The sequence below is a fragment of the Vigna radiata genome, chromosome 11, assembly GCF_000741045.1.
Source record: "Vigna radiata var. radiata cultivar VC1973A chromosome 11, Vradiata_ver6, whole genome shotgun sequence".
In the NCBI taxonomy this organism is placed as follows: Eukaryota; Viridiplantae; Streptophyta; class Magnoliopsida; order Fabales; family Fabaceae; genus Vigna; species Vigna radiata.
Genome location: NC_028361.1, coordinates 7,877,535 through 7,892,988, shown reverse-complemented (window position 1 = coordinate 7,892,988; position 15,454 = coordinate 7,877,535). Strand labels below are relative to the sequence as shown.

The window sequence follows — 15,454 nt, the reverse complement described above, 5'->3', positions numbered from 1 at the left end:
GTTGTTTTGACTTTTGTGTTGGAACAGTGGAGGAGCGAAAAAGGAAATTAATTGATGGGAGAAAAACGACTTACGTAGGGGAATGAATACCTGCTAGATATATAATATGTATATATATATATATATATATATATGCTTAAAACGACATGTGTTAGGATCTTAGGGAACCTGACTTTGATTGAAATGAAGTACATGAAATCCGTGTTATTCAAGGTTTGAATAATTTAATGCATGCTTGCAAGATGGGACGCACGTATTTTTCTTTTTATTCAAGTGGCATTTCCATATTTTTCCTCTGTTGTTTTCTCTCTTTTGTGGTAATTATTACTGATGTTTGTTTAACTTGGGTTAATTTCTTCTGGGGTATTGCTTTTTGGAACTGTTATGAGCAGAAAAGTTTCACTTTTTATTATTTGGCCTTGCGGCCTTCTTATGGATACAGAAGTAATAATTAGTTGAATGGATGAATACAATAATATGGTGATATTTGAAGGAGAAAAAATAATAAAGAAAAGAAGATAATAGTATGATCTGGACCTGGCTGTGAAAGCTCCTATGTACAGTTGACATCCCTGTGTTGTATGTTATTATTGCCAAGACTACCACTTTGGGTTTCTCTTGGCCAAAAAGAAGGGAAGACCCTTGTTTGGTTATCCAATTGCAATATGGTCTGTGTCTTTAAACTATATGTGGAGACTGTGGAAACCAATTCTGAGAGTTGTGAAGAAGGCATTGATTCTTTCCATATTTAGAAAGGTACTATGAAACCAGGATGTTGGATATGTGTGATTTGTTTGAGTCTACTACTACTATTACTTCTACTTCTTCTTCTTGGGATATAGTGTGATGGGTAAACCATTTTGGGGAAGAGCAAAAGGGCCATATTGAATCCCATTCATTGCATCCACAACAGACCACCTGCACCAGAAAAATAGAACAAACACTTTATAAACATTCTAAACCACCTAATTTGGAATGAATGTGAGTGAGTGAGTGAGTGAGTGAGTTTTACCAACCTGAACTTTGTGGTGAGATGATGTAAGAGGACCAAAATCTCCAACTTGGCCAGTTCATTCCCTGGACAAGCGTGGATCCCACTGCCAAATGGCATAAAAGTATTGGGTTTTGGTGCAGCCTGTCAAATAATTAAACAGAATCTGTCAAGCTTTGGACTTGGTATCACACTGTTGGTGAACATAATAGTTTCACCACAAAAATTATTACCTCAAATCTTGAGGGGTCAAATTTTTCTGGCTCCTTGAAGTTTTCTGGACTGTGGTGAATGTTCCTAAATAGAGGTAGCACTTTCCACCCTTTTGGTATGAGATACCCTATACAAAACAAGTAGCAAAAAGAATCTGTGAGCCAAACTGAGAAAAGGAAAGGAGATTGGAGATCTTTCTGCTATAAACTAAAAAAGGCATGGCATCATATCAGATTTTGTTATTGACCTTGATATTCAACGTCTTCTACTGCCTCTCTGAAAGTAAAAGACAAAATTGAAGCAACTCTTAGTGTTTCCTGAATAACCCTTGAAGTTATTGGCATCTTTTTGGTATCTTCCCAATTCAGACCCTTATCCTCTCCACTTTCTTCCTTGCTCTTCAATATGCACTCTTGCTCCTCCTGTAAAGTCCAACAATTTACAAACTGTCAGGACTAAGGGATCAAACTTTTTTAAGTATTCTTCTTCTAACATCTAACATCATATATGATTCATTGCACTTTCACTTCTTTTTCTAGTATCTCTTTCTCTTTCTAGTTGCAGATTAGATTTTGATGTGAATCATTTTTTAACAACTTTACTATTTTTATGCCCTCAAAATCGACAAAGATAAAGGCTGGTAGGACCCAGACACTCACAGTAACAGCTTCTAGGACACTGGGGTTTTCTCCAAGGTACTTGACAATCCACGTCAGCACACTGGCCGTGGTATCACGAGCTGCAAAAATGACGCCAATTACATTATCTGCTATTTGCTCGTCGGTGAGCCCTGCTTTCTCTCCCATGAACGAACCCAACAAGTCCTTGTAATCCTGTTTCCTCTGCCTCCTGCTTGAGATTATTTGGGCCAAGATCTGTGCAAGCTCCTTTCTCGCTTTCATCGCCTTGTGGAACAGTGTCCCCGGAACGTTAATGGGCATTGAATTGTACCCTTGTTCCAGAGTGTAGTAGCACCGTTTCAGAGCATCTCTGTACAGAATCTCTTCTTTCCCGAAAATTGAAAGCAGGGCAACGTTGAAGGTGAACTGCAGTACACCCAAAACCGCAAACCGTAAAAATCCCATTTTTTTTTATATAAAAATTTAAAAATCTATCATCCGACGAGGAATTAGAAATTGGTAGCGGTGTTCTTTTATTGTATTTGTATTAGTTATTTTCACAAAGAAAGCGAACAGAGTAAACAGAGAGGTTGTGTCCTGTTCTCTGTTATGAGGGCTCACCGTTTTCATTTCAAGGAAAGTAGTGATCAAGCGGCCTTCCCAGGATTTTAAGCAATCTTGGGCAATGGATTCAATGTCTGGAACGATGTTTTTTATAGCTTCTGGCATGAAGGTGCGAAGAACAAGCCTTCTCAAGTTAGCATGGTACTCTCCTTGGTGAAAGAAGATAGCTTGTTTTCCCAACATCCTCTCTTTGCTAGCTGGGAATGTTGGCTTGAACAGCTGAGCTTTGTTGAGCACAAACTTGGCAGCCTCGGAGCTGGAAATCATCACACAGGGACATCCGAGAATGTGGGACTTGAACATAGAGCCATACCTAGATAAGAAAAAAATGGACATGTGTGAGTGAAATTTGGCGATGGTGAAGTGTTTGGAGCAGAAGAGAAGGGAAAAGTGAAAGAATTGAACCTTTTGATTTTGGAGGCAAAGAAGACATTTGGGTCTTGAGAATACATTTGAAAGGTTTCTCCTATATAAGGCCAGCCCATGGTCCCAGGTGGGAGTGGTAAGTCATGGCGTTTGGAGACAAAGGGGTTGATGAGTGTCCTGAAGAGAAAAAGAAGGAAGAGAAAGGTAACACAAGAGAAGCATAAGATTGTGGTTAGTTCCATGTTTTATGAGTGTGATTGGTTGTAACAGATGAAGTGAAGGATTTTAAAGAATAAGAAGAATGAGAAGAAGATGTTGTGTGAGAAAAGAAGGTGATGATTTGAGGTATTTATAGGCTGTTGAATAGAGTGGAAGCATATGAAGCAGGAAGAGGGTGGGAAGGAGGGAAAAAGAAGGGAGGCTTTCAATTACAGCTCGATTTCCACACACGGAATCTCCCTCCAGCTCATTCATGTTTTTCCTCTATTTTATTTCTCTCATCAAGAGAGAGAAACAGACAGCACGTGTCATTAGAGTGTATACTCATACATATAACACTTAGAGTTCGGTTGACCGTACATGTATCATAGATTGGTGTTGGAGAAGACACAGAGAGAGAGAAAGAAAGAGAGACTTGTTACTTAGTTAATTAATTAATCATACACAGCGTCTCTTTGGTATGACAAAAGCCAAAACTAAGGTAATCAACCTTTTCCTCTGTTACTACCATTTCCGTACAACTGGATTCAGTTAAATTCTTTACACTTTTAATGCAACTATCATGCTATTCTTCTCTTTGGGTATTCTTACTCCAACAAAAGATTAATCCTTTCATTTTATATTAATGGATTTCTACTTGATGTTCTTCAGAACATTTATCAGTAACAACGACTGCAATGTTCAATCTTTCTGTTTAACTTGTCTCTTTCATATCAATCACCCTTTTTTAACAAATAATTATTTACAGATAAAGAGATCTTGGAATTGAACTTGTGATTACGTGTTGATAGAAGATGATCATACCGTAGTATGTTACTATGTTAGTGTGGTTTCTTTTGGTTTACCTGTTTTTGTTTCTTCTTTTACGTTACTTTATGCCTAACATCTCTAACATGTCTAGGTGACAGAAAAGTAGAAGGAGCAAACCATTTTGGGATATTTTTGTGTTTTGGATAATCTGAGTTTTTGGGTCAAATTTGGACAAAATGAGAGAAAATAAATAGAATTTTCTGGCAATGAAATGCATTGTTTGGACATTTCAACTATGTGTAGTAGGTTTGATGGTGTAAGTTGAACCTTTACATTAATTAGGCTGCCACCCACCTTAAATTAACTCATCCATGCATTCAGAATGGATGAAACGCAGAATAAAAGTCTTCAACTGGTCCCCAGAATCATAAATTTCTAATAACTTATATATATTTTCTTTTTACTGTTTCTGCATTTGTTGATGATGCAATAACTTTTCAAGACAATAAATATACTATCTCACAATGTTTAAGAGTTAACATGCTATTACAAAAAGGAGAAGAACAAGTCTTTCATCATTTATTCTCATACTCTCTTTCTTTTATAATCTAAGTCGTGTGAAGTAGGGATAGCTTTTTATCGATAATTCTACAAAAATTAAAATAATACATTCAAAATTTTTATCTATTATCATTATCATTAATTAGTGGCTAATTTAAAGAAATTTTTAAAAAAACCTAATTATAAATCAGTCACAGATACTAGTTATAAAAAATAACATAATAATTAATATTTTATTTTATGTTTCTAAAAAAAGTCATGCAATTTTTTTTTATTACAATAAATAAAAAATATTATACTGTAAAATTAATATTTCATCATCAAATTGAATAAGAAATAATTGCTTTTTATTTTTTAAAAATGAAACTATAAGAATTTAATAGAAATAATGAACATGTCTTTTGCTTCATTTACTTTTTTTAGAAATAAGACACAGTACAAACAATTAACAACTTTGTAATTTTATTATTGAAAAGATAATGAAATTATACATATGAGGAAGGAAGGATAAAGTAAAAGGAAATATCTTATGTTTCTTGTTTTATTAATATTTTTTTGATGTATTTAATTATTTGTTCTAATATTTATTAAAATTAAACGATGAGCAATATAAAAAAATAAAAATCATCTTAATTTAATTTCCATTATTATATACATGAAGGAATGTAATCAATTCTTCTAATTTAAATCTCATTATGCACATAATTATTCTCCACTGCTAATGCTAAAATTAAAATACCAATATATAAAATAACAATCTTAAACATATTTCAATTTACTTGTTTCCCCAAATTAGATCTATCAAATTGACTATTAATCTGTCAACAATCATACATAATGCTTCTATTAAAAAAGTTAGACGGATATCTTCTTAAAAAAATATAAAAGAACACAAAGAACATATCTTTTACAAACAATCTAAAATCTAAATACTAAAATATATTCATCTAAAAAAATATATTAAAATACAAAAGCTACTCAAACTAATAATGTTGGTTTAGAAAAATATATATATACATAGACACATTGGTACTCAATTTTCAAAAGAAGGCTATGTAATTACTAGCCATTTTCAAAGTCAAACTAACAAGGCCTTGATTAATGGGTTATTAATTTACATATGAAATTAATTTTGAATTTTGTTTGGTAGTTTACGTTAATTAATGACATTTAAGTTTTCCCCGTGACATGTCTTGTGCTGGGCCTGCTCTTAAGACGAATTCTGGCATCATTTTTAAAGAAAAAAGTTATTTAATTAATGATATTAACCCAACTTTTGTATTATCCCTTAAATAATTTTGACTTAGTTTGTGTTAAATAAATACGAGAAGTAGGTGATTACAAAAACTATAATTAAACTTTCTCATTAAACTTCCCCTTGTGTGCACACAACATTAATAATATCGTTCTTATTATAAAAAATTTTGATATAAAAACTTTTTATAATAAAAAAGTATCTTGTTTTTTTTTTCTTTATTTGTTAATTGGTTGACCATTACTAAGAGAATCAATTATGAAAAAACCTCATAACATAATCATAATGTCAAACATATTATATCCCCACATAGATTTTGAAAACTTAGGTATTACAGATTGATTTTGGACACGTTTGCATGCAGCACATGATCCATGCATGTGGTGGAATTTATCACCCACTACGTGTCAATATCAAATTAATATATATTTATATATATAGTGTTACAAACTAAGAACAATTAGTAATTCCAAAGTTTTGCTTTTGTATAGAAATGATAATTAGAAAAATAAAATATCAAAGTAACACAATATGTCAACTCTTGACTTGTTAAACAACGTAGAAGTTTAAGCAAAATAATTTAAACTTGAATTTGAATTTATGAGTGGGAAAGTTTTTTAATGGTATGCATAAAACTTGAACGTCACATATGATGTTATGTATTAACAAAAGCAGGAGAGAATGAGAAGAAACTTGATCATTGGATCTCATCATTTTGACTTTGAATAATTAAGTTGAATATCTAAGAATGATACTTATATAATAGCTGTTGATTGCAGGTGAACTTCTTGATCAGGGTAACATGAAATAAGACAATATTCATTGAACTAATTTGATTAAAAATATGTTGTTGGAACACGCATGGAACGCTGTTAATTAAGTGTGATTGTGAAATGCAATGAAAGGCACGTAAGTGAAGAGATTAAAGAGAAGAGATAAGGATGATGACAAGTTCAGTTCTTTTTCTCTTTCATGTATTTGCTCAAAGTGCGTGCATATACAAATGCACAATTCCATAGATTCAGAATCTAATCATCGAAAAAAAAAAATCTACAAAACATTACTCGAAAAATATAGGTCGACGACTAAAAATAAAACCAATTCAGATTATAAATTTTATCTTACAAACTAATTTTATAAAATTAAATTAAATTTTGAAATCTATTTTTAACGTATATTTTCATTATTATTGTAAAACAAAACGTACACCACATATTCTTCTGTCATATGCATATTTTTTTTCTTTATATATAGCAGTATTTTTTTATAATATCTTGAAAGTATAATAAATTTTAGTTTAAACATGAATTGATGAAAATTGAATTTATGTGAATATTATTGTTCATTATATAGGTTTTAAAGGGGAAATGAAGAGAAATAATTAATTATATATGTAATGTGGGGTGGTGTTATCCTGCTTCACGTAAGAATGCATGATTCAGGTCAGAAAAAAACGGAAGATGACATAAGAAGCTGGAATAATGAGCAGACACACAAAAATATCTCTGCAGCTGTAGCCGGTATGTACAAAACAAAAATTATTAAAATACTATACATTATTTTTAGCCGCTTCAAAAAAATATATTCTACAACAGGTAAATTATATTTTGGTTTAATTGTTTCTTTTGTCTCCAGTTTGTTTGATGTGTGTCAAATTCGTTTTCCTCTTAGAATTATGTCAATTTTGTCTTATATAGAAAAAATTTGTGTCAATCAAGTCATTTCTGTATTTAATGGAGATGATTTGATTGACCCATGAAGTGGTTATTATTCAAAACTCACTTTAAGTTTTTAACACCATTAGTTTGTATTTAATGGAGATGATTTGGTTGACACAAATTTTTTCTATATGGAGACAAAATTGACATTTTTCTTAAAAGGGGACGAATTTGACACACTTCAACCAAACTGGAGACAAAAAACAATTAAACCTTATATTTTTTTCCAAAATTATTAGTGTTTTTTAGAAAGTTATATATTTAATATTATTTATTTTTATGTTATTTCGACTTTTGGTTGTACTGTACGAGTTCTCTATGTATTTTATTGACTTATCTAGAAAACTAAATTTGTAACTTTTTAAAGGAAAAGACTTGAATAAAATAAAGTTTAGAAGAAAAACAAAAATAAAGAGAATGTCTAATAGTTTAGAGACAAAAATATAATTAACCATTTATAATAAATATCTGTATTTAAATAAATAAGTGCTTCCAGATGTATAGATTATACATTATTTAAAATATGTAATAAATAAATAAATTAATTTTAATATATAAATTATATTTTCAGGTTTTTTTATTAGAGCTAGTTATAAAATTAATGAATGAAACTTAAATTAAACTGAACAAGTTTTTTTCTTTTTTTTCCCTAATAGAGTTATATCACATATGTTAGATTTTTGTTTTAAAGTTTGTTGTTTTGTAAATGTTATTTAAATTTTTTGGTTGATGGGCCTTTAGTAGTGTATTATTTTTGGAATGGATCGGTTTATGATAAATACTTTACACTATAATGAATTTTTAAAAATTATAGTAAAAATGAAGAAGTAAATATTAGTTTGAAAGAAACAACAGAGTAAGAAATTTTTTTAAAAAGTATTTATGTAGAAAACAAAATTCTAAGCTATGTTTGTTTCCAAGACAGAAACCAGAAGTGAAAAAAATGCAAAAAAGTTGTAGTTTCATAGTTTGACTTTCCATAAATATTTACTAAAAAAAGTTGGAAAAAATTAAACATAATCTGTTACATTCAAAACTATGCTACAAATATTAATAAAATAATTATTCATGTTAAATACTTTATTATATTTATATAGATAATTAGTTAGTTAAAATAAATAGTTTAATAAATAATTTAAATTTGGATATTTATGAATTTAATTAGTTAAATATTAATAATTAGCTTTATGAAAATTATAAATTTAATTAATTATCTTGACAATTCATTTTATTAAATTTTAATTTTTTAAATTGATATATGAGCATAAAATTATACATAATTTGTACCTAATTAAAGAAATAAATTAAAAGCTAATTTTTAAACAATTTTTAGTATTATTTTTAATCTTATAAAATAACTATTTCATAATCAAGCATACCCATTTTTGTTATATTTGAATGAAGAATACTTTGATAATTTATTATTACTTAATTAAATTTATCATTATTTTTTGCTATCCAATGATATTAAATTATTATAAATCAGGATTGTGGTTTGAAGAGAGGAGAGTGAATTATTGAGCAATAAATTAAAATGCATTTGACTTTTCTTATAATTTGGAAGAGTCAACAAAAAAATAGTCAACGGCCATTAGAATCCTTCTTCTTTCCCCCACTTGTCCGGCACTACTTAATGTAACCCATCCCTACTGCACCCCTTTTTCTCTCCCCTCTTAATTTCATTCATTTTTTTTTACCAATTTTATCTTAAAGTATAACACTTCTATTTTAATTACAATTTTAAATATTATTAAAATGTCGATTTACTAAAATTTATATTAGAATAAATTTATAAAATAAAAATAAACATTGTAATGTTATTTTACATTGAAAATTACTTTAGCAGAAATTCACCCATTATCCCTCAAGAATAACGCAATACAGAGTAGAAGAGAATTCACGCAATCTTGTTTTCATCTTACATTTAGATAAAAAATTTAAAAGTTTAAAAATATTTGATGATAAACTAAATTTGAACTAATCTTATTTTACATATTTTTTTATTAAGATTTTTATTTGAATAAGGTCATTTAAATATTTTAATTTTAATATTTTAATTATCATCACATATTCAAAATTATTTAAATATGAATAGTTAGTAATAATAAAAAAAATATCAAATTTTATGAATATTAATTTATACTATTTTTCCTGCAAATTTGTTAAAAAATTTATCTAGTATTAACATTTTTTTTCTTGATTAACGTTTGAATAATGTTGTTGTCAATTAATATTAAACATAAATGTTTAGGTTGACATTAATTAGAATGATCTTTGTAATATTAGTCGTTGAATTTTTCTTAGTAACTTTTTAATCAATGTGTCATCGGAAAATTTCTCTCATTTGACATTGATAATAAAAACACTCTTAATTAATGTTAATAAAAAGAATTAAATAAACATTAAAAAAATCAAATAGCTATTAATAAAGAATTGCATTAGTGTTGTTAATAAAAAATAGGTTTAAATCATTTTTTGTCCGTCAAGTTATAAGTTGGTGTTCAGTTTAGTCACGTTTTTTAAAATGTAAATCTTTGCTTTCTAAGATATAAAAAATGTATCAAATAGTCCCTAAACTGCTGAGAAGTATGTGTTTAAAAGCATGTAAGGAAAGTTTTGTATCATGTAAGCATGCAAATATTTCAGATCACCCATACATCCACCAAAAAATCAGTCCCAACCGTTAACTATTAGGACTGATTTGATACATTTTATATAACGTAGGGACCAAAGATTTACATTTTTAAAAGTGGAAACTAAACTAAACACTAGCTTATAACTTAGGGTTCAGAAAAGGATTTAAACCTAAAAAATAATTGAAAAAATTAAGTAAAAACATATAATATATATATATATATTTATATATATATATATATATATATATATATATATATATATATATATAAAATCTCGAGAAAATTATGATTAGTATTGAACAATAATAATAATTGTCATCAATTGCATGTTTTGGACCAGATTGATAATTCAATGTCAAATATCAAAACTCATTTTATAATGTAACGATCTAATTAACATGTATTAATATATTAATTAAATTACAATACGTTTGGTATTAAGATGTGTAAAAATAATGAACAAAAATATATATGAAAACATGGTTATACAGTTTTCCTAAAAAAAATAAAAATAAAACAACATAAACATTAAAAAGTGTGTTTCATCAACTCAATACACATTAGACGGTGTCATATTATACATTTCTATCATATACAATAAAACATGATTATAAATTTCATTTCTTCCTCTCATAAATCATTAAATCGTCTATAGCGATAGACATTGCTTCCTCTTATTTTACTCTTTACTCATGTATAATATGATCATAATAACTAGACTACCAATCATATACAAAGCTTAAGAGTAACATTATTTATTTTTTAAAAGTTCTATCATGCATTTCAAATATTCATAATTCAACTCATTATTTCACATTAAATACAAATAAACCTAGAGGGCTTTACTTTAGATACATATTAAAAAAAGTGTTGATGTTCATGTAAAGTCTTGCACTTGTCATTTCATCTCTTCATTATAGATTATTACAAAATAATGAACCTGGATCCACTTATGCTAATTTATCATGATAAGATTAGTTCCTATTAATAATCTATTTCATATTGATCTCACAAACAAAGAACTCCCTTCAAATCTCACTGTCTAAATCTCATTTTCTATATACGTATGTGAGTTTAGCAGAATTAAGATGGCTTAATGTCTGAATCCCTACACCAATGTATATACTACACTATACAATATGACACTTATCCTTAGAAATTACCATATTCATACAATTCACATAATCATAATACCATTCAATCACAATCTTAATAGATTGTTGACATTAAAGTCCCGATTCTATTCAACTTAACATGATTATTATCACTGTAATCTGATTCACCCATTCTCATATTACGATAACATCATTTATCCATCCAAAAAAACCATCTTATATGAATTGTTTACTTATTTTTTCTTAGTGCTACTTGTTCTTCGCTCAACGAAATTTCCTGCTCACTCAACGAAGTTCAATCTAACTATCATATAATAGATTTACGCAACTTAAGAATACCAAATTCTCCTTCATAACTAATTTTACCATCAATATTAGAGAAATACTAACACCAACCATCATAAATCAAATTTGACATTTTGATTTATGTTCCACTCACATCAACAAGTCACAAAATAAACTAAGCGATTATTCAATATAACAAACAAAAAAATAATCAATCAGATCAAAACTAGAACAAATATAGAAACAAAAATATTTCCTTACATGAAACAAGGATCTTCAACAAGTTTCTCATAATATCTTAACTAATGTCATGTTTGTTTTGTTTGTAGCAACATGAAATAGAGTTGCGTGTATCAAAAAATGTAAAGGATCCACTAGTGACATTGATAGAGGTTGCTACAATCATAAGTACAAAGCCAATTTTGATTCCTTAGGATTCCACTATTTTTGGCACAGATAGCGAGCTTCCATTGTTCATATATAAATTTGATTTCTTGTAGCTCTTAGTAGGTAATGATGAGTTAAATATATATATTATGCAATTATGAATTATGTAAGTTAACTTTTAAAATCAATTTTATTTGTTACCTTCTTAGATACTAAATGTGTTATCAATATCAAATTTAGGTACTTGCATGATTTGTGTTTGGAAGTAGGAAAGGATGACACATAGATTTATAGACCTTCATTTCATGACCCCAATAAGTAATGGGAAACCAAAAACAAAATAGTACACCATGAATTCCATAATGAAATGAAAAAAAAAAAAGGTTTACCTAGCTCCATATATAGATAAGTAAGGTTATCCTTATTTTTATTCTATAACTTATAGTTTTTGCATTTTAAATATCTTTTAACTAATTTTCAAAGTAATCATCATTCGCAGTTACTAGTTCTATCAGTACTAGAGCGTACCACTATATGGTTTTGCTCTTTGCATAAAAATCTTCTCACTTATTTGAAAAGTATAGTAGATACATAACTCTATTTTAAGAAATGCCTACTACACTCACCTTGAATATACAATGTCATGCTTTCTAACATTGAATGTTTTAATTTTAATGCTTTTCATGAACATAGTATATTGAGTGGTAGATCAACTACCAACACTAGAAAGGTTCCATAGATTTCCTTCAAGGTATTTACATTTATATTGTATCATTCATTTACTTTTTGTATTAACATTTAATTTATTTAAATAGTTTTACTATGGATGTAGTACAATAAATAAAGTGGGAGTTATGAATGTGACTATTACTTTATGTAATGAATGATACCATTGAGTAAATCGGTTATCAAAGTGATTGAAATTAGGTAATATAATATATAACTCATTATACTAAATTTAGTTCACTTTTGCATAAATTTAAAGACAAACAATCACTCGATTAAAAAGTACTGACTTATGTTTAATGGGAAAAATGTTTTCTTCCTGGATATAAGAATATGAAGTAGATTGAGTTAGAATTAGTTTTAATACTTTTAGATATATATTAGTTAGCTATTTTTTCCACTTACCTTTAAATCATTCGTTAGTTTATAAAAATATATTTTGGAATTATTTAAATGCCTTTGTATCAAAATTTCTAACAAGTTTGTGAAAAAACGAAATTGTAAATATTGTATTTTAAAGAAACTCCAATTTTAACGACGGTTAACATAACTGTTGTTTGAATATATTTTTTTCAACAACGATTTTATCCAAACCTATCATGATTATTTCATTTTTTTTTTTAATTTTATAACGACGGCTATGATCATACCATCCTAATTTTCTATACAAAGTGACGACGATTCAAACAACCATAATTGTTTCCCCTCGACTTTTAACAATGAATATTTCAACTATAATTTAAAAGTCGTAATAAAAATCTCATTTTAACCAATGTCATATTTTTTTATTATTAATAAAGTATAATATCATCCTAATTCATAATTTGACATACTTTTACCTGTTGCATATCAATTCAAATTCATATAAATTAACCTTATGTACTGTACCAAAATGTTCAGTATTACAGGCCTTTAAAATAATTACACATAAGTTTCAACTTAAAAGAGTGTCACTTGAACAAAAATTAAAGGTTAAATATATGTTTTGATCCTCATATTTATACTCAATTCTTAATTGAGTCCTCATGTTTTTTCTTGTCTCAATTGCATCTAAATATTTGTTAATTTGAGGCAATAAAACCCTCTCCGTTAACTTCCCACTGACGACATCTAACTGTGATGAGCTGGATCTAGGTTATTTGAAGTGATTCAATTACCTGGAATTTTTATTTAAAAAAAAATAGTTAGAAATTTGGAAAAGCCACGAGAACAAATATGGGTTTACGTTTTCAGAATATGGAAAATCCAGCTTTGGTCGCACTAGAAATTTGCTTTTGCAGTTCGTCCTCTTTCCTTTTACGTGAGCCATCAGAAGCTTCGAGCTTCTTCTCCTCTCTGATCTCGTGGACCATCCAACCTTGGAAAACCATTTTTGGCTCGTGCTTAGGGAGTGGTCTCGCGAAGACGCGAAAGAAGGGGGGGTGGAGGCGCGTTCCGTCTGATTCGCAGCAAGGAGGAAGCTTCCTTCTCTTCGTGCTCTTCTGTTTTTATTGGGTTTTGTAGGGACTTCTGTGTCGATATCTAATTTTTGTGAATTGGGATTAGAGTTTTCGTTTCAAATTGATTTGGGAAATCATGGGTTCTCTCTGTATTCGAAATTTGGTTAGGATTCTTCCTTGCGGATCGACGACGAGGAGTTCTCTCTGTATTCGAAATTTGCTTAGCTCAATGCACAACGAAAGATAACTTTTATATGATTAGTGGTTGATTAAAGCCACAAATGACTTCCAAGGAAAGCGTTTAGCCGTTGTAGGCGTCTCATCGAGAAAGTAAATCTAAGATTCCTCTCTCTCTTCGGGTTAGGGTTTTCGCAAGTGCTCTCGAGTAATGTTCGTGTCGCATTTCAATTGCTTTGTGTCTGTTCGTGTTGGATATAATGATGGTGATGGTGATGAGAAATTGTGTGATTAGTGTGACTGTTTGATTTTCTGATTCAGAGATGAGGCAATGCACATGTTTGTTTCTGCTCCTGTTATCAAAAGATACGACATGTTTTCTCTCAAGAATGTGGATGGGATATACCTTTTAATTAGTGGCTTCATCAACAAGCAGTGCAGTGTTGAAAACGGTTTCGACCCTCAGGTTTTTAGCATTTCGTGGTTGGATAAACTTCTTTGTAAAAACTTGTGGATAAGAGAACAAGAAGATCAAATGAATTGATCATATCTTAATGGCTAAAATCAACTTATGCAATTTAGGTTTTATAAAAGTTAAAAGAGACGGGTTATGTGGAAATTAAGTTTGTAAGTTACTTTAAACACTATTTTTTTTAAATAAAAAATTCAGATAATTGAATCACTTTAAATAACCTAGATCCAGTTCAGCACAGTTAGACGCCGTTGGTGGAAAGTTAATGAGGAGGGCTTTATTACCTCAAATTAACAAATATTTGGATGTAATTGGGACAAAAAAAAACATGAGGACCCAGTTGAGAATTGGACACAAATATGAAGACCAAAACATATATTTAACCAAAATGTAAAAAAAAAAAAACAAAGTTATTAAATTATTCTTGCTCAAACATCTAGAAAATATTTAAGCGTAATTTTTTTAAAAGAAAAGAAAGTTGCTTTGGTCTTTTCCTCACTCACAATATAAGCTATGACTTCAATGATTTCTATAAAACATGATTCAGAAACTAAATATATATCCGTATAATTATAAACAAGCAAATATTTAACTTTTATAATCAAATTTTGCATGCAAAGATTCACATGCAAGTAAAGAAAATTAAAGTTACTTTAGATTTGAGGAGGAAATGCAACTTACATATAATTAAAATTTTAATTAAACAAATTTAATCTAATTTTTATATCTTCTGAAAGTAAAAATGATAATATCATACTTTTATGCAGAATTTAGAAAATACTTCTTTTTAGAAAAATAGAATTTTTAAATAAATGAAAAGTATATATATATATATATATATATATATATATATATATATATATATATATATATATATATATATATATATATATATATATA

At 28.7% G+C, this 15,454-nt stretch overlaps 1 protein-coding gene across 1 annotated transcript; it reads right to left on the bottom strand.

Annotated features, from left to right (window-relative positions):
- Positions 1–385: 385 nt before the first annotated feature.
- Positions 386–3,157, bottom strand: LOC106777777 (abscisic acid 8'-hydroxylase 1). The gene is made up of 7 exons (XM_014665527.2): positions 2,854–3,157; positions 2,446–2,761; positions 1,864–2,250; positions 1,452–1,626; positions 1,225–1,331; positions 1,017–1,135; positions 386–918 (listed from the first exon to the last, which is right to left on the bottom strand). The coding sequence occupies exons 1-7, from the start codon at positions 3,054–3,056 to the stop codon at positions 819–821; spliced, it is 1,407 nt and encodes a 468-aa protein (XP_014521013.1). The 5' UTR covers positions 3,057–3,157; the 3' UTR covers positions 386–818.
- Between the last annotated feature and the right edge of the window lie 12,297 nt (positions 3,158–15,454).